This window comes from Vicugna pacos, chromosome 20, assembly GCF_048564905.1.
Source record: "Vicugna pacos chromosome 20, VicPac4, whole genome shotgun sequence".
Taxonomy (NCBI): Eukaryota; Metazoa; Chordata; class Mammalia; order Artiodactyla; family Camelidae; genus Vicugna; species Vicugna pacos.
Window position 1 is genome coordinate 18,382,782 of NC_133006.1, and position 27,612 is coordinate 18,410,393.

Below are 27,612 nucleotides of genomic sequence, written 5' to 3' on the forward strand. Positions count from 1 at the left end.
TTTTCCCATCACACAGTGAATACTCATCATATATGTGGCCTTAGAAGGTTACTGTAAAATAAATCAAGTAAATAGGTTTGGTGACAGGCTCTCCATCAGTTGTTCCTAGCCTTGGGCATGTGGGCAAATAGCTACCTGCAAGACTGTGTGATGATTTTAAAGTGTGTTATAGGTTAAGCACTAAGTATTTTTATTAATTTAGGAGGTCCTTTGGCATGTGGCCTTTAAAAATTACATTATTATATTTCATAAATCTTGATTAAGGCTACAAAGTGTATTTACTATGGCCAGCTTCACAGCTGGGGTAAAATATTTTATAGTGTGTGTAATGAGCCACTAGATGATGGTGATTCTTTGTTCACATCTGAAAATTGAGAGCTAGGAAATAAATTAGAAGCTTTAAAAGTCTATTTAATTGTGAAAATTAATTTTAAGGAGCAGTATCCTGTGCCCAGTGAGTACTTAATAATTGAGGAGGAGGAGGGAAGAAAAAAAATTATGAGACTTTCAAACCTTTTTAAGTCCATTTTGGAAAAAGGTTAGAATAAAAATACAATGCGAGTATGGTTTTCAAAGGCATCCTTTACAACATGATTCATAGAGAAATAAAATTAGCAAGTAATAAGCATTTTAATATTAAATATTCTCCCAATTTGGAGCCAGTGTGTTCTAGGTACACTGATCCTGGCAAGCAGAGATTATGATTATGGAATCTCCTCCCTTTGGAAAGCATTGTGAAAATTTATAAGGGGAATTTTGTTTTCTAATTTGGTTGAGATGCATGTTATTTTATTATAAATTATTTTTAAAAGCCCTTCCTTATAGCTATTGTATTTTTATGTGATTAGTAGGTTCTAAATCTATGAATTTTATTATAGTACAGTAGGTAACATAACAAGACTGTTTAGAAAGAAAAGTGGGCATTGGGTCTGATAGAATTGATGACCACTATATTTGTTCTCTATTGATGTACCACAAACTTATAGCTTAAAACAATAGCCTTTCATTATCTCACAGCTTCTGCAGGTCAGAAGTCCAAGCATGATATAGCTCTATTCTTTGCTCTGGGTCTTACCAGGCTGAAATTGAAGTGTCTCTGGGGACTATAATCTCATCAGAGGCTTGAGGTCCTCTACCAAGCTCATTGGTTCTTGGCAGAATTCGATTCCTTGTGATTATATGACTGAGGTCCTCATTTTCTTGCTTGCTGTCAGCAGGGGTCCCTCTCAGCAACTAGAGGCCACCCTCAGGTCCTAACCACGTGACCTGCTCACAACCTGACAACTTACTTCTTCAGTGCCAGCAGAGGTATCTCTGCAGTCGACTGTAAGAGTCTTATGTAAAGTAGCCTACATTGAGTGACTAGTCCATATTCACAGGTACTGCCCACACTCGAGGGGAGGGGATTATACAGAGTACATGGGGAGGAGGAGGATCTTGGAGGAGCATCTTAGAATTCTGCCCCAACCGCTAGTATCAGATCTTCATACCTGTATCTCTTATCTATGTCAGTGGAGTTCAGTTGTGCTTAGCTCGCTTCGTTTCAACGTAATACTTGTTTATTGAATGCTGTCCTTGTGGGACATTAGGGAGAAAGACCTAGCCACTGCCCTCCAAGAATTTGTGTTTTGGCTCATTTTTAGCTAATTGTTATTTACTTAAAAAAACTATTCCCATCAATGTTTGCTCATTTCTCTTCAAATTGCTTCTCAATAAAGTGCAACAAGTCAGAGATCATCTATATCAGTGTTTTCATCTTTTTGTTTAAAAACAAAAGCCTCCTTTTGATAAATTTAAATATTTCATCACTTGTTTCCACTTCTTAAATTTTTTTGAAATATTTATATAAAAGATAAATCAATTCTTGTTTTAAAAGAAGGAAACACTCCAGAAGTATGTTGAGTTTAAACATAAACCTTTCCATTCACTCCCTTCTGCCCCCTCCCCCCACCCTCTCCCTGTAGATTATACTGTTAACAGTTGATGTATGGCCTTGCAGTCTTTTTTTCCTGTATGTATTTACTTAATTAGTTCAGTCAAGTGCCTTCTTAAATATGTATATACACACACACTCACATATATTTATATTTACATAATTAGATCCTATTGGACTGAAGGCCTGCTCTCTTCACTGTGTTTTAGAGATTCAGATCAGTTCCATTCTCATTAATGGCTGCATTGTATGAATGCATTGTAATTTATTTCTAAATTTTGCCATCTTGATGAATATTTAATCTCCCTGCCCCAGCTTTTTGCTATTACAAGCAGTGCTAAAATTAATTATCCTGGAAACACAATTGCTGGATTATAGAAAATGTATATTTAAAAATTTGACAGATTGTGCTAAACTAACCTCCAAAAAGCTAAACCAGTTTATACTTCCAACAGTAATATGAAATCATTGTTTCCTACATGTATGACTTAGTTGTAAAGATTTTGAACTTGAAGGGACCACAGAATGTGTCCTCACCCCTTTTCTAAGGTAGAAAAATGAATCCCAAGGACTTGAAATAATTTGCCCAGATCTTACCCAGCAGAACTGTAAGTACTTCTCAGTCTCTGATCTTTGTTCCTATGAAAGCATCTTGGCTTAGACACATTTTACAGTGCAAGATTCTACCGTACTGTTTACCTGTTTCTATCTCTTCTCTGTTGTTACTCAAAACAAACTTCCATTTTAGTTTCACATTTTCTGACAGTGCTCTGTGACTCCTACCTTTGCCATCTTGTCTGCATGGAACATCTTTCATTTAATATCCTTAAAACAGCTGCCTTCTTCCATTATTTAAACACCTCCTTATCCATAGGGTATAATGGGTTACTTTACCTCTAGATACAACACAGAAAAGGAAGTATTTTATGAATCTTCCTCATCAGCAGCTGACCCCACCCCTCTTGGCCAAATAAAACATACACTTCTTCTTTTATAAACTTGGAGAAGGAAATAGACTGCAGGCATTTGTCTGTTACAGCACTTCTACTACATTTGATTGTTTTATGTTTGTCAAATGATGTGATGGCATTTCACCTAAATGAACTCCAACTTAATAACATTAAAATTTTTATTAATAACAATTTTTCTCTCTTAGAAATAACCTTGACAAAGCAGTCTGCTTATAAAGTATAAATAGTCTCCTCTGCTTGTGTCAGTGTATTTATTCCTGAGGTGTCTGCATTGTAGGCTTGTTTCTCTTATAAAGGCATGGTCTCGGTATCTTTTCTTGATGGGTTATGAGAATTTGTGTCAGTGACATCCCAAGTTGGTGCTGTACCTGAGTTGATCACATATCAAGATAATGACTAGGTAAAGAATCAACCCATAAAATTCTAGGGAACAGAGATCAACCTTGATGCATATTTTGATCATGATAAAAGAGATAGAATTCAGTATTAGATGTGAATAAATTTGGTCCGTGAATTTTGTTCAGAACTGAGGACAGCAGTCTAATCATAAGCTCATCAATTATTCAGTAGCATCTTGAGGGTATTAGTGCACAGAATACAGAGAACCCATCCACTGCCCTTTAGAGGCTTTGTTCTAAAACAGAAGAAAAAAAACATACATTATTCTCTTTTTTAATGGTTTTTACTTTCCCACAATGTAAGTGAAGTTTGTATGTTCACCAGAAGAGTGCACATATAGGCAGGCCACATATTTGCTTATTTGTGGGAGGATATGGAAGATTTGGGATAAGACTAAGTTTGAAACGTGAAAGGATAACAGTTTTAAAGGAAAGGTCCATTTTCCTAATCCTAAGAGACATGGACTTCTTGAACTTTTCGCCCAAGTGTTTTGTTCCTAAAATGAAAGTTATTTGCTTGACATGTGCTGTTTATCCCCTTATTCTGATGTTCACACTATAGATTTGGATTTGGCTATAGATTTGGTCTTAGCCATTGAGGGTCAGTGGCTCTCATTTTGGACAGTAACTGCTAGACTACATGAGGATAATTATCTTTGAGTTTTCTTCTTCTTTCTTTTCTATTGAGTAGAGAATGGTATGTTGGAGGAATAAAAACAATGCTCATAAAACCAAAGGGAAGAGATTATATAGGGGAAAAAAGAACAAAAGGAGACTAGTATAATTTGTGAACACTTCCTTTAGGTTATGTTCTAGAATAGCAACAAATAAATTTATAAAATAAGATTTTAGGTGAACTGATTTCTCAGAGTTGACCTTTTTTATTTCACAATTTCACAGAAAGTAGCCAAGATAGTGGGGTTTACAAACTGCATCAGAGTATGCTCAGTGGAATATTTTTATAACATCTACAAATGAAAAGCCAATTTCCTTTACACAGACAGTAATGCAAATGTTCACAGTAGTTTTGCTGCAAAGAAATTAAACTGTTGTAATTGATGATTCCACTGCTTTAATGGGAGTTCATGCTATAATAACCTTTATTAATTAGGAAAATATCATATAATTTAAATCTGGGCAAGAATATTACAGACTTGTAAGTTGCCACTGAAGAAATTAAAAAGAAATGGCTGTCCTGTATTTTCAAATATTATTACAACTAATAACCTCTGCACTCATCATGAATTTTTCATTGGTTTTTGGCTTTTGGTGCGTGTATTTTTCTGCTCCTAGCGTACAGTTCATATAGTTTTCAATAGGCTTGGGACCAGCAAGGCTGATAACCCAAAAAAGGATCATTAGATAAAATTGAGCTCTAGAAAGGATAGCCACTTGTTAGAGTTACAGGGAGTCTGTGCCTTATAGGGGATTACACAGGGGAACAAACAGGAGCTGGGAGACCAGGGGTAGGTTGGTGTCTGAATGATGTAGGTCCTTGGGCAATAGGTTAATAAAATCTGGTGGTAAGTTTCTGTACCTTATCCCTTTCTGAAGCATAAGCTCAAGAAGGTTATGCTATAGGGAACAAAGAAGCAGCAGCAAGCTTTAGTATTTGGGGAAACTTTAAAACATAATATAATGATACTCACTTGGGTCATTTGATATTTATTTTGTTGTAGGATACCCGATTTGAATGCTTTTGTTTGTTTGAAGGTGTTTGCGAAAGATTGTTTTAATTAGAGATTAGATCCAGAGAAACTGAAGAAGGATTGAATTGGATAGAAAATAAAAACAATGCTGCAAATTACATATTGGTCTGTTTTTGCCTTGGGAGTCTCGGATATTTTGTGATTGAATAATAGAGTAGCTTTTTCCAGCCACTGGAGAATAAGATGTCATTGCCAAACTGAGGCAGGAGCATTGCCTACTCTAGGAAAATACTTCTCACAAGATGGCCTAAGGCCGCTGGTGAGCCCTCATCAAAAAATACTGGGAGATGTCAGGCGATCTCAGGGTCTTTCATTTGTATGTGTACTTTGGCAGCGTACTAATTATCATATGAAGCATTAAGGATATGTAAAATGTGGCATTCATAAATCCATATTAGCACAATACTAGAGTTTATAAAGGATTCTGATTTAGTTATCTGCTAAGAAGTCTGGCTACTGTGAAACCTGTAGCAGCATTGCAAAGCTTTTATTCCACATATGAATGGGCATAAATTAGAATTATTTTACATTTTTGAAAGATATGTATCAGCATTATGTAGAGTTGGTTGTGCTTTTTAGTTGTTTCTATTTTTTTTAATTACAGATTGCTATTTTGCTTTATCTTCATCAATTTAATTTGTTACAGGTTGTTCAGTTAACCCTATAGTGTATATTTGTATTAATACTCTTAATCTGTAATTTTTCAGTAGCTAGTTTACATTGTAGTTAAAATGTGAAGTATTCTCCGCATATTAACAAAGCAAATGTATTTGTAATCTCCAAAAGTTGAAATGAAAAGTGGCACGTCATTTTTATCGCCCATGGCATATTTTATCTGGTCTGCATAGGTTGAGTGAAAAAAGTTGGAAAACTGCTGGTCTGAGAAACAAATTGGCTGGACTAGGAGTCAGTCAGAATCATTTATGATTTTCTCCATATTACTACAGCATAGCTCTTATAAGTTCAGGACCTTGACAGATCTTGGTTTAAATCTATTTATTATCTGTGTCCTTGGACAAGTTGCCTAATCTTGTCTGCCTCTCTATTTCCTATCTTCAAAATAGGACAAAAATCTACCTACGTAATCTAGTTCTTTGAATATTAGGTAAGATGGTGTATGTAAAATGCTTGGAGCTCTGCTTGGCTGGTTAAGCCCTCAATAATAGTAACCATTATTATCAGGTGAGAAGTACTTTCTGTGTCCCTATGGTTATTTTGCTATTAGATTGTAATTTTGTTTTAAGCTTCTTTCTGGGTTAAAATGTCCAACCAATATTTATCATTCAGTATATGTTTTAATGCCTTTCTTATAGAGGTTCATTGTTAATAATAATGTATGTTTCATAATCTTGACAATTTCAAATTTGGGGGTCACTTTTTATTGAAATGTGTTTGATATATAACTGTAAATTTAAGGTGTACAACATGTTAATTTGCTACATTTATATATTGTAATGTTGTCATTGTACAATAATTAGCATCTCTATCATGTTGCATAATTATTTCTTTTTAGTGGTTGGAATAATTAATTTCTAGTCTTAGCAAGTTTGATGATTATAACGTGTTTATATTCACTATACTGTGCATTAGCTCTTTAGGACTTATTGGGGGAGGGGACACTTTCGTGTGAAATCTGATCACTAGGAGTAGAGTTGTCACAATGGCCATTTTCTTGTCTGCTTGTGTTGGCAATGCTACATTATCTTCAATCAGTGGCTTCCTTAGAAGAACCTTTTAAAATTCACTTGTCATTTTATGAGGAGTAATTTAATTTAATTTACCTTTGGTAAATTCAAGTAAACTGGCCTTAGTAAACCTGATACTTCCCTTTAATAAAAGAGAACACCACCTTCAGCTCAGCTTCTTTGTGGAATTCCCAGCCTTCTCTCAAGACCCTACTTATCTTATGAGACAAGTGACTGTTTTTGACATGTGGATCATGAGGGAAAGGCAATGTTCATCCACATATTAAATATTACAAAAGCTTATATTTTCTCATTTTTCTAGGTTAAAAATACATAGCAATTGAAGTGTTAAGATTTTCTTCCCAAATTCTTGTGCTTTCTATTCCACTCTTCCTAGGATGTGATTACCCCATTTTAGACAGCAAGTAACTAATTATTTGAATATTAACTCTTATTCTGATACAGGGGTATAATAGATAATTTTCTGAGTTCTTGTTCATTTAATGTTCTGTTTAGCAAAGATATAGTCATTTTGGTATGGTACTTATGGAAAATAGCTGTATCTGACTTTCTCCAAATCATAAAATCATGGCCTGCTGGTTCTAGAATTGACATTATTTGTCATCTGTTCCGACCGTCCTCAGTGGACAGTGAGTTCTTCAAAGGTAGCAACTTTATCTTTTATTAATCTTTATATTTCTGTCATCTAGCACTGGGCCTGCATCATAGAGCTCAACAAATCTCTTATCAAATAAATTATATACAGATTCAGAAACTAATTGTCTCTTGGCAAAGAAGTGGAGAATCAACATAATGATTGGTAAATGGAGTTACAGACACTCTGTAAAGTAATCTCATCAAATATTTGTATAGTGCATTTCCTTGGTGTTCCAAGCTGAGCATATCTATAAGCATTTATTTACAGATATAAAATCATAGAATGACAAGAATTTGGAACTGGACTGGACGTTTGAATTCATTTAATCTTTCCCAAAGAAAGACATTTCAGGAATCCCAAGACCAGAAAATACCCCTGAACTCCAGTCATGTTTCTCACTGTAGCACTTTTCTGCCCAGTGATATTACTGTTCTGCAAGATTTAGAATTGGATTGTAGAATATCAGAATCAAGGTTACACCTAACAGTATGGTTAGTCTTCATCTGTTTATTCAGACTTTTGGATGACAATAGGGGAGTATATATCAAAAGAAGTGAGGGATCCTTCCCATGAGAAAGTAGAAAGTGATTTTTTTTTTTTTCTGAGTGTTTAAGATGCAGACAGGACATCATTATCTCCCCAAGCGGTATTAATTTAAAGTTTAAGGAATACTACTTCAAATTATACACCTCATGGGTACCAAGAGCAGAAAGAAATTGCTAAACCATATGCTTGTAAATGCCATCTCTTTCCCCAAGAGAAAGATCATTCATATTTTGCAATTAAAGAGCAGAAGGTCTTTTTTCACATAAAGTTCTTTCAGGAAATATGCAAGGCAGAGAGGGCTTCCCAGGGAAGATTTATACAGCATTCAAGGACTCATTGGTGTCTCCACCTGGTGGAACTTTGCTCTTTGTCTATGTCCTGATTAAACTCTGGAGAGTGTACTTTAGTTCTGAAAAATGTGGTAAGCCCTTGTCAAAGAAAAATTTGTAAACAGTTCTGCTGGAAGTGAACTTTAAGTAAAGAAATTGATATTTAGGTTAACTTGGTTTTTTCAAACTCCTTAAGAGGCAATTGTAACATTATAACATTGTGAACTACATGTGGTGCTCTCACTTTATTGATGGATATTGTTTATTTTGGTTAGAGCAATGGGTGTGAGTTTCTTACTGCATAATAAACAGTCAGTAACCCTGAGAATTTAGTACTGCTGCTTTAGTCTTCTGTTTTTCCTGATGCATTTGAATCCAAGAGAATTAACTAACCACACACACACACACACACACACACACACACAGACAGACACACACACAGTGCAGTTTCAGTACCACCATATCTGGTAAATAAATTCATAGGAAGTCTAGAATCCTCAACTGAAAATTATATATGATAATAATGAACGGTACCATTCCCTCTCTTAGTGTAAGTCCCTGCTCCCCCTGCCTTCCTACTCTTCTCCTTTCTCTTGCCTTGAAGGAACAGCTTGAGTGAATAGATTGCCTTTGCCCTATCCTGTCAATGTCAGCAAGTTTAGACTCTGGGACTGTCAACAGGAGCAACTCTCAGAGCACTGTTTGCATCTGAGAAAATCTGCTGTAAGTTTAGGAAGTCTTACTGAAAATCTCTAAGGTGAAGATTTTACTTGTGATGTGTCAGATAGAGTGTCCTAGTAGGCCATGCTACCCAGGTATCTGATATTCGTTGCTTTTTGCCTGTCTTAGTGTAATGAACTTTTTGTCCTTGCCTTTAAGTTGTTAATTAATTTTTATCTGTGGAGACAACACGTAGTCCCTCTGCTTACCATTCTGTCTTGGTCACTAAATCAGGTCCTGCTGGATGTGGCGATTTAAAACACTTGCTGTCTTATATACAAATTGATTTTTTTTTGTTATTTTATTTTGTAATTTTAGTGACCAGTGTTATGAAATAGTTGTATATAGTTTTATTACAAATAAAGCATGCTTGTTACGAAAATTTTAAACATTGCAGAAATTTGTAGTGCACTACGTAAAAATTTTTCCTACAACCCTAATCCATTGGGTTAACCCCTTGTTAACAATTTGGTTTTTACTTTTTATTTATTTAACAAAGTGAGACTTTATTATAATATTATTGTACAGCCTTTTTGCATGTAAAGACATGTTTAAGATTTTTTCAATGTCAATAAAGTAACTTTATTCTTTTTAAATCATTATTATCATATTGCATTGTGTAGGCTTACCATTATTTGTTTATCCAATTCCCATTAAATGGACATTTCAGGGTTTAAATTTTTTTTAATTTTCTTTTCTTTTTTTTAAAGTGTTACAGAAAGTGCTGAAGATCCAACTTTTTTCATAATGACTGGCCAACATTTTTAATTGAAGAAAACCAATATTTTCTCTCACTGAATTGAAATGCTACATTTATATATACTATACTGAGTTCCTATGTATATTTGGCTTTATTTCTAGACTAATATGTCTCAATGATCTGTCTCTCAAACATGACATTGTTTTAATTGCTCTAGTTTATGGTTTGCTTTCTCATTCAGTAAACTGTCCCCCTCTCATTGTTCTTTTTCAGAATATATATGAAATCTCATGTTTATTCTTTCAAGTGAATTTTATCCCAATTTACTTTAAAAACTCTGTTGTGATTCTGATCAGGATTAATTTAATTCCTGTATTTAGAACTGTCTCTCTCAACTTAAAAATCCTCTTGATAAATACGAAATTCTCGTTTCTCATTTTTAGTTTTCTAATATGTCTGCCCGTTTTTCAGATTGATTGTTTTTTAACTGTATAACCCTGCCAAGCATGTTTTGTTGAATTTTGCTTTCTTTTACTAAGGCATTGTTTTTGTTCACAGTATGAAGTACAGTAAAATATCAAACATGCTTTTTTCATATGGTGATTTAGAGATGATTGGTCTCTTAACAACATTGGCTCTTTCTATCTCCAATGTATATCTCTTCATTTATTTTTCATAAATCCCTCAACAGAGTTTTGTAATTTCCTTTACATGCTCTATGAGTTTATTCCTAGGTATTACATGTGTTTTGCAATTATAAATTGCAGTTCTTTTCCCTCATACATTCTAGCTGATCGTTTTGGACATGAAAGGATACTACATATTTTCATTTATAGTTGACCCTTGAACAACGCAGGGATTGGGGCACCTACCCTCTGCACAGTTGAAAATTCAGATATAACTTAGAGTCAGCTGTCCGTATCTGAGGTTCCTCTGTATCTCCAGTTCCTCCACATCTGAGATTCTAACCAACCGTGGATTGTGTAGTACTGTGGCATTTACAATTGAAAGAAATGTACATCTAAGTGGAACTACACGGTTCAAGCCCATCTTCAAGGGTCAGCTGTAATAATTTTGTGTGATTATCTTAGTGGACCTATCTTATTTTCTCATATTTTTTCAGTTGATTCTCATGGATTTTTCATGTGGCAATCAGATTATCAGCAAATAGCGATTATTTCCCTATTTGTTTCCTAATCCATTTCCCTTTAACTTGGTTTTCTTAGTTGCATTGTCTTTTGTTTCTAAAAGATGATAATAGTTACGAATTGAAATTCTTGTCTTATTTTTGAACTTTCTAGGAATGTTTTAGTGTTTTATTAACTAGATGCTTCTGTCTATTATAGATAGCTATGTATATATGTAACAAGTTAAGGAAGTATTCTTTTATTCCTATTCAATTAAAACTTTCCAGATAAGCTTGTTAATGATTGTTTAAAAAGGGATTTTAGCGTTTATTGAGCTAAGTATATGATTTTTTTCTCCTTTAACCCTTTAATTTGATGACAGTTATTTTTCCTAATATTCATATGCCCTTCTAGGAATTGATCAACTTTGTCATGAATCTTTCTGCTTAATTCTATTTTCCAATATTTACATAGCTTTTTTTTTCATTTATACTGATTTTTGAGTGAATGAGTATGGTCACATCTTCATGTCAGGGTTATATTGGCTTCATAAGAAGCAGGAAACTTTGTTTCTCATGTGCACAGGAATAGTTTAAATCACATTGTAATTATCTGATCCTTGAAGTTTTAAAGAAACCTGTTCATGAAATTTTTGAATCTGGCATATTGGGAGGTCAGGGGTCAGGAATACATTTGGGCAGATGGGGTAGGTTATTTTCTTAGTATCCCTTTCTCTTATCTAAATCTGAGACTTATATGTGTCAGGTTTTTAGGGTTCTTGTTTTCAGTGCTTTTGCTAACCTTATTAGATACTCTGGTTGTTTCTGGAACTACACGGGAAAGAGAACATAACAGGACTGAATCACTATCTTTAGAAAGGTTTGCTTGCAAGGTTGACCCTTGTCTGGCATCTGGGAGCTTAGATTTTAGAAGGCTTTCTGCCATTAATTGGCTCACTTAAACTGCTTATACAAATAGTATGGCTTCTGTTGAACATTGCTTTCTTCAAGAGTCTGGAATTTGGATATATGCCAGGCAAGGGCTGCCTATGCAAACAGCCCTCATTAAACACCCTGGGCATTGAGTCCCTAACAGGCTTCCTGGTTGACAACATTTAAATGTGCTGTCACAACTTGCTAGGGGAATTAAGCACACTTGATGTAACTCCATTGGGAGAGGACCCTTGGAAGCTTGTGTCTGGTTTGCCCAACACTTTGCCCTTTGTGCTTTTTGAAAACCTTTGCTCATTTTGCTTTGATTCTTTTGCTATAATAAATCACAGTCGAGTCCAGCTATATGCTGTCATGAGAGTCCTTTTCATATGACAGGACTAAACAGTGGTATTAAAAGGCAGTGGAAGAGTCGTAAAATATAATTTTAAGAATGTAATGTAACTTTATCATTATAGCTATGGAAATAATCTCATGGAAATTAGAGCATTTGTCAAAGTCTTTAGTGGCTGAATAATAAATTTTAAAGCTTACGAAACAAGTCAATAAATAGTTTTACTCATGTACTTTACATTTTTTTCCCCAGTTTTATTTATTAAATTAAAATTGATGGTTTAAAATTTTAACTTTATTGATGTGTGGTTTCTAAAACGTGCTTTTTTCTTAGTTTCCTAAACTGTTTATTAAAACATTAAAATTTTTCATAAAAGTTTATCTGTAAAGAGTGTTAGCTTTCAGATAGACTGGCCAGCCAAATTAAAAACACAAGATTTTAAAGGAAAAAATTCAAAAGTTGCCAAGGTCACCAAATCAACTGTTTATAATAGAAAACAGTGACAACCACATGAGAATCATATTCACAAAGGTCACATCAGATTTTAAAATATGCTTTTTTAATGCAAGTAGATGGACCCAAACTATCATTTAGTTGAAAAGCTAGGGCATAAGATAAAGATATTTTCTGCATACATGCTGCGGCATTGAAAACTTTGTTAGCACCTTTTGCCTCTTTGTGGTAAGATTAAAAATGGAGTCATATCTTAAATGAATTTTCTTAGCAGCTGTTTTGTTTATATACTTATGCTCCCGAATAGGGGATGTGAATCTAAAACAGCAGAGTGTAAATCAGTGGCTGTTTTCTAGTCTTCTCATTAGAATCGCTTCAGAATAAGTGATTCCACATTCCAGACCAGTTAAATCAATTTCTGATGAGTGGGGCTCAAGCATCTTTTTTCTTTTTTTGAGCTCCTCGTGTGATTCCAATGTGTGCCAAGCTCATTGAGAATCACTGGTCTAATTAAAATTATTTCTCTGTGCCAATAAAAATTGTGTTTATTCCACACTACATGACTATTTTGTATTCTCAACAACATTCACTTTATGTCTCCAGTTGGAAAAGTGTAATCAGAATGTAAATTTAGCAAAATGAAATTGTGTATCTGAAAAAAAGTGCAGATATGGAGAACCTATTAAGATACATATTTATATGTGTAGTATTAATGTTATGTATCAGTTGAAGAATTAGAAATTTACCATTGAACTAGTTAACCAAAAATCTCATTGTCCATCAAGAGTCATTAGTTAATAATTTGAGTCTTACTCATGTTCTGGATAAAATTTTAAGACAGTATGATACCAGGGAACATATTCAGTGTGTATATGCATTGCATCCTTTCAGCCAGGGAAATTGTTTATTTTGTTTGGAGTCATGCACCATCATTGAAGTATTGGATAGTGACGTGAGAGTTCATGTTGAAGGAGAATGGGATTTTGAAATCACGTACCAGTAGCTTTCAGAATTTCATGGCTTACATAGGAAATGACATGTTATTTTGAACATCATTTGGGTAACCCAGCCAGAAACCAGAACAAAAAGCAAAACCAGTCTGACCCTTAGTGCCTAGAGTACAGTTAATCCCTGATCATATGTTAGAGCAGGGATGGCAAACTATAGCCTGAGGGTTAAATCTAGCCCTTTTCTATAGTTTTTTGGGAACAAAGCCATGCTCATTTATTTACTTATTGTCTGTGGCTGTTTTTTTAGGCTCCCAGCGAGAGTTGAATAGTTATGACAGAGACCGTATAGCTTGCTTGCTCTCACGTGCTCTCTCTCTCTCTACACGCGCGCGCGCTCGCGCACACACACACACACACACACACACACTCCAATCCTTTGCAGAAAGTTTGCCAGTCCATTGTTAGACTGTTGTATCACACATTAGATGAGAGTTTCTCGTGACCTGCTGACACTCCTAAATGCATCCTCTTAAGCTGAATTTGGTCTTTCACACACAGGTGACTGGAGATGATTCAGTTTTTAGGGCTTTCAAATGCAGTTTGCAGTTGAGGGAGAGGGATTTGCTTGGCAATGAGAGGAGAATGCTGGTAGCTCTCTGATGGTTGTACTGTAGGGGGCCAGGAACTTGTTTACTTACCTCAGGTGAGTGTCTCCTGGCCTGACTCACCTTCCATGTTCCTTTACATTGTATTCCCTGCTGTTGCTCCCTCGGTTGGGGTGGGAGTGGAATAGCGGGGAACTGAGGAGACTGGACCGTGAGGGAGTAAAGACAGTTTTCACATACCTTGTTAATAATGGATCTGGATGTCAAAGTTTAAAGATTAGGACAACTTAACCTTTAATCCTGGTACCAGTGAAGAATTCAAGGTGTGGAGGTCTAGTGAAAAGAGCATATCTGTCTCAATTCCCTCAGTTTCTGGTGCAATGAAAGGGTAGCTGGGTCATGTATCTTCACTTCAGGCACCTGCATGCTAGTCGGGGCTCTCATCCACTTGCTGGGTTACTTACACCTGAAAAAGTACTACCGCAAATGCAGTAGAGATTTAAGAATATCAACATTTTTAGCTTTCAAAGAACATAACTCCTCTTTCTAACATGTGAATCCTGTTAATCAAGTTTTAGCCCTTTGATTTTCAGTTACCTTTGTAGAAAGGCATTGCATACAAAATGAGATTAATTTGAGGATGTTCTGGTAAACAAAGGCAACCTGATCATTAGAGCTGCAAGTTTGGATACAGCCTTGAGAAAATTATTGGGGTTATTCTTTCTTTGAGGGGGCTTAGAATACTTACTATAAAATTTCATTAATAAGTGTCCAGTTACTTTTGCAACTTCAGAAGATTAAATTTTTTAATAAAATATTTAAGATGATTTCAGACCAAAACCTCTGAAATTATTTGAAATCTGATGATTTAGTTTATTCTGTTTCTGATTTAGTTCTAGATCTAGGCTGAATGAGTTTTCTACTGGGTCTAGTTAGTTATACCCACCTTATTAAATATATCCACGCTAAAAAAAGAGCTCTTCTAGTTGTTGATTTTCCTTTTCCTGAGATACTGAAAAATAAGGGACCTGTATTTTGGGCACAGTTTTCTGGTTTGTGATGGCTCCAAGTGCTGTTAGTGTTTGAGGACCCTCACTTTCCCAGTGTGATAAGATAGTGAAGATAGTGGAGTTAATGGAAAAAGGCTGAATTACTTCCCAGAATAAATGGGTTAATATAGATACCAGTAATGATGAAATCTCTCTTTTATGACTTTTTTTTTTAAAAAGCACTTTAAATTTTAACTTCTGTTTCTGGTATGACTTTTGACATGTACTTCTCTACCCTCACTAACTCTCACCCCTTCTTTGTACAATAGATCTGCGACTATCATCTGTTCTACAAGATGAGTAACAGCCACCCTCTTCGCCCCTTTACTGCAGTGGGGGAAATTGATCATGTGCACATTTTGTCTGAACACATTGGTGCCTTGTTGATTGGGGAAGAATATGGTGACGTCACATTTATTGTGGAAAAGAAACGTTTTCCTGCCCACAGGGTAATTTTAGCAGCAAGGTGCCAGTATTTTCGGTAAGTGTATACTTTTTGAAGATTCAAGTCACTTGTAGAAAACACTGGTATTTTCCACTCTGTGAAGAATATGAAACCATACAAAGCATACAGATAAATTCTAGCAGTCCTTCAATTCAACATCTGTAAGCATTTCATCTTTGTCGACTTTTTTTTTTTAACCACCTTTTTCTTTTAGGAGCCGTCTTAGAACCATAGGAATAAAAGGCTTCTTAGGCTAGACTGTACCCAATCAACCACTGTTCAAGGTCTCAACAATATTTCTCAGGCTGAGTCTTTGTTGCCCTTATCTTCTCCTCACAGTTGATGGCTAATAAGCCTCTTGTATTGATAGACTGACTTCTGGGCTTGCCAATGGACGTGTATTCCTCGTAGTTTCAGACTCCTAAGGTCCAGGACTTGCAGGTAGCCCGACAGACCTATCTCTAAGACATGCAGTTTGACAACCTCCAATTAAAGGAAACTTAAGTATTTATTGAGACTAAGTTTCATAGTTATATTAGAACTAAAACTAAACAGGTATTTAATTAATGTAAAAATTCTGCATATACATAGCTGTTGTCTGTTACTTAGACCCTTAATTTCCAGGATTATAAATGTTAAACTGAGGTCTAATTACTCTGCATTTTACCTAATGTTAGCTAAAATAGAATTTTCACTGAATTATTGATTCAGTGATCATTTATCCTGTATAAACCCATATAGTCCATAGAGTCCTTATCTGTAAAATCATGGATTTGCCTGTGAAACTTGATATCTAAAAATTGAGGTGACAAAGGCTTAGAGAAAATTTCAGTTACCTTCTAGTGAAAACTGCAGTCTGATTTTTACCATCAGAATTAACTGAGACAGCAAAACCAGTACCTAGAGTCACATACATTATAGTATAGTGTATTTCTTGAAAATATTTACTATTTAGCTAGAACTCTTATAGTACTTTGTAAACATTTTTGGAGTGTTCCATCTCCATATAAAATGCCACTGTAGATGCAGCCAGGAGCTTAGAAAAGAGAGGAGTCTATTAACAGTTCTAGTTAACACGCTCCTATCAAGGCAAGGCAGCTGGCCTTGGTATAGTCATGATTTTTTACCAGCCTCTGTCCTCTGCACACTTTTGTGTTCCTTTCCCTTTTCTTTCTTCCACTCAATCTATTCTTTGTTAAGTTAGAACTTTTCAGCCTTATGCTTAATATTTGTTAATATTATATACCTTCCTGCTTTCAAAAACAATTTGAGACAACTGTATTTGGGTATCTTTTAGGTGATCAGTATATTCTTAAACAGACCCAAGTACTTTTAGAAGTTTGAAGGTCATATTAAGTGAATGGAATATACTCCCCTCACTTATTATTGACCTTGTTCTTGATGTCTCTTCCTGGGTATTGAACCTTTATAATATCTGATGGCTCACTAGGCTGAACTCAGAGTCATTGTCAGTGCTTACTGATTCTCATTGCTGACACTGTTCACGTGCAAAGGAAAGTTAACTGTCAGTAGTCAGGAGAGACCTTAACAAGTATTGTCACAGAACCTATCAATTTCCAGAGAAGGATAAACCAACTGTACAGGAGAGAACTTCCCACAAGTTGAGGGTTCATAGTTAGAGTTCCAAGGAGTCCTCATCCAAACCGCTTTTAAAGTGTTGAGAATCCAAGTAAGTACCATAGATTACACTGGAGTGGAAATAGGTCTTGGCAAGATCTCCCCAGGAAGGTGTTTGTTAGTCTAGTAACTTTAAGATCATGGTTGGATGCCCTCTGGATTAATGGAAACCTTCACAGTTGTTTTTAGGCAGAGTATAACCCAGTGAAGAGGTATGCTCAGAATATTCGTGAATCTTTTCCTGGGTAGTTTCAGCTATTTCCGTGAAGCAAGCAGGAATGTCCTGTCTTGGAGGAGGGTAGAAAGCGTTCTAGGCAAGCGCGGACGGAAACTTTGAAATGCTAGTCCTGCTCTGAGAATCTTAGAAGCAGGGGAATTTCTTTTTGCCCCCTTATTCTCTTGCTGTCACTTTTACATGTTTTCTTTCTCACTTGTTACTCTTCCTTTCTGCATGGCTCCCTTCTCCTCCCCTGACCACCCGTTTTCTCCTGATGGTTGGAAACTTTAACTGGCTCATACAATTTCTCCTAGAGTAATAGAGGTAGATATTCAAATTCATTACCTGGCTGGATTACTTGTCTAGTTTTCACTTTTTAGATGAGCACATAAGCAATAATGTGGGGATTTTTTTTAATCTGAAAAATACTGAAAGACAAAATTAAAAAGTCAAGTCATCCATAATCCCATCATCAATTTCATTTTTAATTTATAAAGTAGCAAATGAAGATCCTTTCCTCCCAGCCATCTAATCCTACTCCCTAGGGACAAGCACTGTTAATAGTTTAATATGAATTTCCCTCAATTTTTCTCAGTATAAGTAGATACATCTGTATATACCTATGTGCATACAAATATAGTTATGTGGTATACACTTTTTCCCATGCAACACATATAGATCTGCAACCTGACTTACCTACTGTATCCTAGACATCTTTCCAAGACAGTATATATTGATCTCCCTTGGTCTTTCTAAAGGCTGCACAGAATGTGTGTATTACAGTTTTTCCAACCATGTTCCTATTGATGGACACTGAAGATTTTTTCTGTTGTTTCAATACATCTTCTTATACATTTATCTTTACCTTGCTGTATTATTGAGTCCTAAAAGTGAGATTACTGAGTTGAAGGGTATGCACAGTTTAAATGTGAATAGATATTACTTAAATTACTTTCTGAAAAGGGGTACCCCTTCATACTCTCAAAGCAGTGCATGAGAGAACCTGTTTTTCCATTGCTTTTGTAGCATGAATATTAACAAGCTTTTTAATTTCTGCCAGTCTGACAGGGGAGAATGGCACCTGGTTGGTTTAATATTTTTATCTGATTATGTCATTTCCTATAGAGCTTAACTTTTTAAACTACCTTCTTGACCTTTAACAAGTTTTTATTGATTTCCGTATTCCTTTCAAAAAAGCACTTTCATCTTTCTATTTAATGAATATTATATATCTTGAGCTCTTAGGGTATTTCATTAGTTCAGTTGTTTGTAGAATTAAATCAAAGTAGTTTTTCTTTTCCTTTCTTTAGAGAACTATTTAAAATGATTACTATGCGTTTCTTCACCTGAATCTTTGTGTCATTAAACAAATTTGTTTTTATAATGTTGTTAACTGTTATTTCATAATTTTGTAGCAAATCCTGTTTGAAGTTTTCCTCATGGGTTTCTTCTCTGATGTGCAGAGCATTACTGTATGGTGGAATGCGAGAGTCTCAGCCTGAAGCCGAAATCCCTCTCCAAGATACCACTGCAGAAGCGTTCACAATGCTACTTAAATACATCTACACTGGGCGGGCGACGCTGACAGATGAGAAGGAGGAGGTGCTGCTGGACTTTTTGAGCCTGGCTCATAAATATGGATTTCCAGAGCTGGAGGATTCTACCTCTGAGTATCTCTGCACCATACTTAACATTCAGAATGTCTGTATGACTTTTGATGTTGCCAGTCTCTACTCACTTCCCAAGTTAACTTGCATGTGCTGCATGTTTATGGACAGAAATGCTCAGGAGGTGCTTTCAAGTGAAGGCTTCCTCTCCCTTTCCAAGGTGTGTCATTTCTTACAAGTAATTTACTGGCATGCATTGTTTTATTTATAGCTGTACAGTAGAAATATAGCAGTGGACTAAGAATAAAAAAATAAAAACCATTGGTGTGGAAGAGGTTGTCTGGCCAGTCACCTGCCTCTGGCTACTGAGACTGTAGATTATATAAAAGGGAGGTAGATTTCTGCTGTTTTCTTTTAAGGGCCTTCTGGTAAGTTCTATGTGCAAAAGAGACTGTGCTGCTGGGTGATTGTTTTCAATGTGATGACAGTCAAATAGTCTTTTTTGTGGTGCTGCATACTACTTTTAGTTTTGTGTTTCCCTGACAGTGCAACTAGTAATTCATTATTACAAGAAGGAAAATTCGTAAAGGAGATCTGATGTCTCATTGGATGTCTTTAAGTCACTGCTTTTTTTTTTTTGGCTCAAAATTCACTATTGTACAATATTTTATACCATATAGTAGCTAGAATAAAACTATTTTTCTCAAATCTTTTTCTGAACCCTAGTAGTTATCTTTCCTTTCTCTTTCTGTGTCCCTCCTAGAACCTGAATATTTCAAATGAGAAAAACCTATTTGAAAAGCTACACAACTTGATTTGAGTGTAAACTATGATTTTTATTATCCTACTGAATTTTTAGAGGCAAGGATCTTAGAGGGTTGCCCCAGTGTTGCTGGAGATCAGTTTAGAAACCCAAGAACCAAACATTTGGTGGTGCAGTATTAGTGGGGAAAGAAAGATTTTGAATTTTAAATGTGAGTTGTGTCTTAGTGATTTGTAAGTGTAAACTCTTCTGAAGAAGCTTTACGGAATGTCGGCTCCTCACATTGCCATTTTCTTGTTATTTTATTAAGGATGGGTGGAGATGTACTAGAAAGACTAGGTACAGGATGCCTACAGCTGTTCACACAGCCATAATGGGCAAGAGAGTATATGGCACAAAGAACAAGGAAAGAAGATGATCAAGAGGAGTTAATTGGTTAAATATAAGTGATACTTGCAGTTCTGTAAAGTTTCACTGATTATTCATGAACATGGTTGAGCTACATAATAACTGGAACTTTTTTCTTTTTTATCCTTTTCAGACAGCACTTTTAAACATCGTATTAAGAGATTCATTTGCAGCTCCTGAAAAAGATATTTTCCTAGCCTTGTTAAACTGGTGTAAGCACAATTCAAAGGAGAATCATGCTGAAATCATGCAGGCTGTGCGTTTGCCTCTAATGAGCCTCACTGAACTTCTGAATGTTGTGAGGCCTTCAGGCCTGTTGTCTCCTGATGCCATTCTGGATGCTATTAAAGTTCGATCAGAGAGCCGGGATATGGACCTCAATTATAGAGGCATGCTCAGTAAGTACCTGTTTATGCTGATCTCACCAAAAAGTTTTGTTTGCATCTTATGACAGTGTCAGCTACAAAACTCTAGTCCGGGTGTACATGGTATATGTGAGTCCAAGAACAGATAGCTCTGCTTCCTGTGGAATCCCTTTCCCTGTCCTTCCCTTCTTAATTCCTCCGGAGACTGCTTAGCCTTTGTAGACCCAAAAATAGATACTCCTTGCTATTCCTGGACAACTTTCTCCAACTGCTCCCTGGAATGTCAGAAATTAGATACTTTCCTGAGAAGTTTCTTCTCACATTAAGACTTTTCCTTCCTCCTTCCATCAAATCAGTACTGAGTACATGCTATGTACTTATTATTATTTTAGGTACCATGAACATGGAGCTTCTAAATAAGAACAATAATAGCTGACACTTACATAGCATTTCTAATACTTACATGGTGTTTTTCTTATTAATAAAAATAACAGCAGTGAATACTTATGATATGTATACTTATCGATACATATAAGCATATGAATCAGTAACAGTCCTATATGGGCATTTAATTCTCCCAGCTACCCTCTGAAACAACAACCCATTATTGGCTCCATTTTACATATGAGGAAAGTGAAGCACAGACAGGTTAAGTAACTTGCCCAAGGTCACACAGATGTGGAGCTGAGTAATTAACCACTAAACTATGCTGCAAAAGTGTAAAATATAGTCTTTGTCTTTGACCCTTTTAATTTCATTGTGGAGATAAAGTATACTCCCATGAAAAGTTAAACACAACAATATTCAAGTTGAGTACATGCTGTGAACTTCAGAAGAGAGTGTGGCTTGGAATGACTGAGGGAGAAGGAAATGTGTGTCTTAGAATTAATGAAATATGGTAGTTCTTAGAAGAAGATGCTGAACTTGTTCTTAGGCTTATTGAGTTTGAGGGTTTTTGGGACGTCTAAATTCTAAGTTCTGTCTCATGTTAGTCATTTCCCTGAGTGGTCTTTTCCTTGACCATGGCTTCAGACACTTTCTAAATACTGATTGATCTTAAATAGATGTCCTCAGCACTGGACTTCTCTCCTGACTCATCAGATTTACATTTCTTTTCATTGGGCATAGAAGAAAAAGCATAGGTTTTAGAGTCAAATTTGACTTCAAGTTCTGAATTAGTCATTTACTAGTTGTATGACCTGGTATTAAATTATATAAGGAATTTTACTTTAGTTTGATATCTCTGTGTGTTGTTACGAGGATTAAATAATGTGTGCAAATAATGTGTGTAAGCTCAGTACTGTAGGAAGCCATTGTTTTTTGTGTTCTTCCTCATCTCTGTGTGTCTGTGTAGGAATTATCACATTGATCATGTTGTTCAAACATTTTTATTGTCTTTGGTCCTTGAAGGCACACTGATCTTTGTATCTTCAACATTTAACACACTGAATAACATTTAGCAGCCACTTGGTGAGTTAATGCAAGGAGAAGTGTCTAAAGGCAGTGGAAGTATATTACTGGTATTTAGGAAGCAGTCAAAGCTGGGAACAAAAGAGGTGGAACCTGGGCTGGAGTATAGAGAAAGAAGTGAAAATCAAAGTCTGAGGATGCTGAAGATAGAGAAGGAAGAATTAGAGAGGTAGGAAGAAAACTGGGATAGGGCTATAGAAGCCAACAGAGGAGAGAGTGTTTATATGGAGAAGGGTGGTCACTGGTATCTAGTGATGCTGAGAGGGCAAGAAGAATGAGAATTGAGAGAAAACTTTTGGATATAAATTGTGGTGAGTTAGTTAATAGTCTAGACAGAAGCTTGACTAAGCAGGGAATTAGGCCATGGGTTTGAAAAAATAGTAAATACAATAGGTTGATCATCTGATATGTGAATTGGAGTAAAGGTGGTAGAAAACTAGTATGGTAGCTAGAGGAAACAGATTGGGAGAGGTCTGGGAAGAGATTAGAGGTGCTAGAGAGTGGTACTAATTGAAGGTCAGCCTTAGATAAAGTGTGGGAGGATGCAGAAGGGAGAAGTAACAAGATGAGTAGTATAGTTTTAATCTTTGTAAATCTTCATTGCTGGATCCTTTCTTATATAAGCTCCTTTTCCTACTCTTGCCCTACTTTTGATTCAAAGTGTTGGTAGGGCCCCAGGACTGGTTTCACTGTTGTGATAGGCTTGGGACATTGCTGTAGCAGTGAGGAGATGCTTTGGACATATGATATAGTTAACTGGTAGCTAGGAATTGATCAGCTGGTCGTATAGTATAGGTGTCAAATGTGGGTTCTAATAGACCGATGAAATGACTGTGAAAGGGAGTAATCAAGGAGAGGTGTACTCAGTTCCATAATGATGTACTTACTGTAATTACTGCTCACAGATGTTAACTTCTTCACTTTGGAGTAATTCAGTGGGAGTTCAGGTAGATCAAAGAAGAGATTATGCATGTTTGGGAATTTTTTTATCTAACTTCTAAACTTGAGAAATGATTAAGTAGCAGACTTTTTCTGACGTTTGAATTATATGAATAGTAAATCAATAATAGAAATACTAAGGAAGCATATTACTTTCCTCTCAGACCCTACAAAATAGATTATTTGCTAAGTAAATGTTACCCAAACATTCATACCATTTTTTAAAAAGAATCAAATTTCTTCACTGTTAAGGAAAAAGGGGTCTAAAATTTGAGAACTGTCCCTGAGCTGATGATCTGGAAAGATAGTTCTGTTTATTTAGAAATTATTGATCAAATTTGTTTGTTTCTTTGTTCATCTCTGGGAGTGGTTCTGAGTCTTTGGGGACTTTTCATGAAATGTAGAGAGGTTCTATCTTGGGACTAGGGATTAGTATCTGGGGTCACAAATACTAATTATTTTTCTTTCAGTTTATTAATAGTAGTTACTGGAAGGTTTAATTATTGGAGCTGTATATCCTGAGGCTTTTTAAGCAAATTATAGTGATTCCCCTCCCTCTCCCAAAAAAAAGAGGATCCAAAGGATGTTTTTAACTTACCAGTGGTGGTTAGTCTTTTTGAGAATGTTGTTTATATATAGTTTTGTACATTTATAATGATGAGCATTTGTCTATATGCCCAGGGAAAGGGAATTATTCTTTTAATGAAATTTTTTTTCCTTAGCATATTTGAACTACTTGTATTCAGACCATTCCTTAATATTTAGTTTTGTCTTAGCTGTAGAGCTATTTCTGCCTTGAAGGTTAGTGCTTTTCTATTCAAGCTGAGTTACAGTTTGTATTGTGTATCTCAGATTTTAGACTTTGGGAAAGAGTATAGTAATTTCTTGTTTCTTCATGTTTTATACCAGGTAGCACATCACAACTTCCATCCTCAAGATTTCTTTATTGGCTCAAAGTTGATCTATTTCTAGGCTTGTTAAGTTACTGGTTGCGGGGTGTGTGTGTGTGTGTGTAAATCTGTGCTATAGGTATTTGGTACCATGTCTATTCCTGTAGTTTCCAATAACTAGGCCTGGGGTCTTGCCCCTGTGACATAATTGTTGCTTACACTCCTACTTGAACTGAGCTTCTTAAGGACTGTAATTAAGTCTTCTCCCCTGTGTTTTTCCAGCGCCTAGCACAGTACCTGAATCTAGACTTTTCCAAATAAGTGAGTTACTGAATGAATCTATCCCTTGCTTCTAAACTAGAATTTAAAATTTGTCTTACTTAACACATAAAGAGAGTACTAACAACAATGAACCTTTAATACTTTTAAAATTCTTTGACTTCTATTAGTATTCTGTCTTCCCAACTGTAATTTTCAGTATCTTTATCTGTAAACTAGGGGATTCACAAGTCATCTCTACTGAAGATACCTCCATGGAGGCGTTTTGTGTCTGATATGCACTCTTGTCTCCATCAGACGGTGAGCTGCTGGAGGGCCAAGCCCAGCACACTGAATAAGCACACCAAAGACAGCTTAGGATTTTTTTTTCTTTGAATAAGTAAGATGAAGATCCCTTTCCGCTCTTACATGTTTTCATTCTGTGATCTGTATAAGTAACTTGCTTAGAGTTAGAGGGAAATCGATGCTGAGCTGGAACTTTAGTTCCAGCTGATCTGACTCTGGAGGCCAGTGCTTGTTGATAGAGTTTCCTGCCTGGGCTGTTTTCTATTTCTGTTTTGTGGTGTGTTTGAGTACCAGCACTGTCAGATGTGGAAGGGAGACCTGCAGAGAGTGGAGATAACAGGGGAGGTTGAGGCAAGACAGGAGTGGTCAAGTCATGTGTACTGCCTCACTTGTTGACAGGAAGGGTCCACACTCTTCAAGGAAGTCAGGTTGGGGAGTAGAAGATGATTTAGGGAACAGAATTAGGTAAAGAGATTGCAGAGGACAGAGAACTAAGTGTGGATCCAAATGGTTAACAGCCATCTCAGCCTAGGTGTAATAGGGGGTTCAATAAAGAATGGTTAAGAACATAAAGCAACTAAAGAAAAACACAAGATAGTTAACCCAGCACCACTCAGATTTTGGACCTGTGTAGCTAGGGACAGGTCCTGCTCCATTTCTCCTTAGTTTTTCTTTCTAATAATTGGCTTTTTTCTGCCTAGATATGGAACTTCAAAGCTTGATTTTCCTTTCTTAATGTTTGTAAAATGCATCAAAAATTACAAATATAAAGAAAACTATTGCTGTCTACTATCTTGTTTAATCCCTACCACCCTGTGTTTTTTGAGAGCTCTTCTATCTATGGATAGACAAATAAAGGCAGTATGAATATTTAAGGCTTGAATGATTTTATTATGACTTGAATTTTCTCATGATTACTTTCCCTCTTAAATTCATCATTTAACTACAGATTTTGAAAAAAAAATTGGAGTTGTATTTTTATCCTGTGAGATACTCAAATTACAGTTACTATGAGAGAATTTCCACTTGTATAAATGTTCTCCGTTTTGATTGAAAGACACACTCAGGGAATCTATATCAAGAAGTTTGATAAGTTCTCAAGTCCTCTTGAGATAAACTTCAAAAGAATTCTTAGAATTGTGGTAGAAATTTCATTTCCATTTTAGACTTTTAGCTACAGCCACTTGAAACTCTTGTGCCTAGTATGTTATTCCTCTCTTGATAAATTTTAGAGGTGAAGAGGCTTATGTTAGAGAAAATCAAAGAATAACAGCAATCTCTAAGTCTGAAAGCTTAGATGCCCCCTCATTTTGCATGGTCTTGACTAGTGCTGTCAGATCCCGAGGAGTTAGTTCCGGTGGTCAGCAGCTGCAGACTTTGGGCATCCATACTCTGTTCAGCAGTACGGGAACAAATGTTTGTTTTTACCAAGTGATGACATATCATTAATCCCTGAAAAGCACAAATTTGAAACTTTTATTTGCTTGCTTTATAAAATACTTCATCTCTAGATCAGAGGCATCAGAAGGGCAGGGCCTGTCTGTGTAGTTCACTGAGGTATTCCCAGTGCCTCACATGGTGCCTTGTACAGAATGAGTCCTCAGTAAATGTTTTTTTGACTAATTGAATGCTTATACTTACAGTACTTTAGCGTATATTATTTGTAGTATAAATAATACAGTAGCTCTATGGGTGGGTTGGGTAAAATATTCTTTTTAGAGGAGAAAACAGATTCAGAGAGACTAAGAGGCCTCATTCAAGGGTAGTGGGTGATAGAGCTTGAGTCTCAAGCTTAGGTTTCTCATTTTAAGTCCAACTTTTTTTTAAACTTTTTTATATCAGACTGTTTCTTTCCTTTGGGTCTAAGTAGCCTTAGAAGGAAGGGGCTAGTATGAGAAGTCAAGTGTGGTCTTCCCATCAGAAACCCTTCATGAGGGAGGTAGCAGAGCAGGGCCCCTAGAGACAAACTGCCTGGGTTCTGAGAGCACCTCTGCTTCTTGCTGGCTGTATGACCTTGGGCAGCAAAGTCCATTTAACCTTTCTGTGTCCCGACTTCCCCATCAGTGAAATGGATGCATAGTAGTACTACACTCAAGGGATTGTGAGTAAGTCAAAGAAATTAATAAAGTGTGTTAAATAAATGAAAAGTAAATATGAAAAATATGTATGATTTCCATGAACTTATACAACTTAGGAAGTTATAAATCTGTAGCACTTAAGCTTCTGGTGATGAGAAGTTGATTATGACCAGATTTTCGTTTGATTTGGTTTGGTTTCTGAGCTGCTTTAGTCTTTTAAAGGTTAACTAAACCTTCCCTAGCCCCTATTTTTCAGCTGCATTTATTATTGTCAGCTGGAGCTACTCTCCTTACCTGTCTTCATTTGAAAAAAGATTTAAACCCACATTTTCGAAGAAATCTGCTATGATGAATTACTCACTCCTTTTCCCTCAGAGCCTCATTATAGCTCACACTTTCCCCTATTCAGATCACACAGCCAAGATGTATATGTACTGTGAGAATTCAGTATTTATTTACAGTCTGTAAACTTGCTTAGTTATCTTATTGTGTGCTATTTTTGTATGTTTCATTATAGTAATGGCAATCTTTTTTAGAGCTTATTCTGTGCTTTGTAAACATCATCTCATTTAATCCTTAAAACGAATAAACAAAATACCTGAGGGGTAGACATTGCCCTGTTGAGAAACTGAAGTTCGGAGAAGGTGGCGTCCCCAAAGTGATACACCTGGCTTAAGGTGGTGCCATTATTTAAACTCTGACTTTGAAGCTCAGCCTCGTAACATCTACTTTATGTGGCCTCTTGTCTCTCCATGGAGAGAGTGTCGATTTTAGAATGTTAGAACCTGGAAGACAGTTTCCAGACCTGGGAAGCAAAATTTCCATAGAGGACTCCAGAATCCCAGGAACCACTAATTCTTAATAAATTCTTAATAAATCTTGGAGAAGGGAGGGGGTTTAATTATAACCATAATATTGATTTTGATGAGAGACTGTCTGAATTTTTTTCTTTTTTTTCTTAATGGAAATACTGGAATTCAACCCAAGAACTTTGTGCATGCTAAGCATGTGCTCTACCACTGAGCTATACCCACCTCCTGAATTTTTATTTTAAAAAATACTCCAGTAAAGTAAAAAATATGTCTTCTTTCAAACATTCTTGTTTTTTAAC

At 35.9% G+C, this 27,612-nt stretch overlaps 1 protein-coding gene and 1 long non-coding RNA gene across 4 annotated transcripts in view; one reads left to right on the top strand and one right to left on the bottom strand.

Moving 5' to 3' along the window:
- The window catches only part of BTBD9 (BTB domain containing 9), a 345,479-nt gene that overhangs the window by 11,915 nt on the left and 305,952 nt on the right, over nt 1–27,612 (top strand). For all 3 annotated transcript variants that reach the window (XM_072945104.1, XM_072945106.1, XM_072945105.1), the window contains exons 2-4: nt 15,387–15,598; nt 18,881–19,244; nt 20,329–20,593. In XM_072945104.1, the coding sequence (XP_072801205.1) occupies nt 15,414–15,598; nt 18,881–19,244; nt 20,329–20,593 (814 nt within the window). In that variant the 5' untranslated portion in view covers nt 15,387–15,413. The remainder of the gene's footprint in view (nt 1–15,386; nt 15,599–18,880; nt 19,245–20,328; nt 20,594–27,612) is intronic.
- On the bottom strand, nt 14,400–27,242 carry LOC140687709 (uncharacterized). The gene is made up of 3 exons (XR_012062175.1): nt 27,100–27,242; nt 17,763–17,845; nt 14,400–14,545 (listed from the first exon to the last, which is right to left on the bottom strand). It is a non-coding gene; the product is annotated as an uncharacterized lncRNA (long non-coding RNA).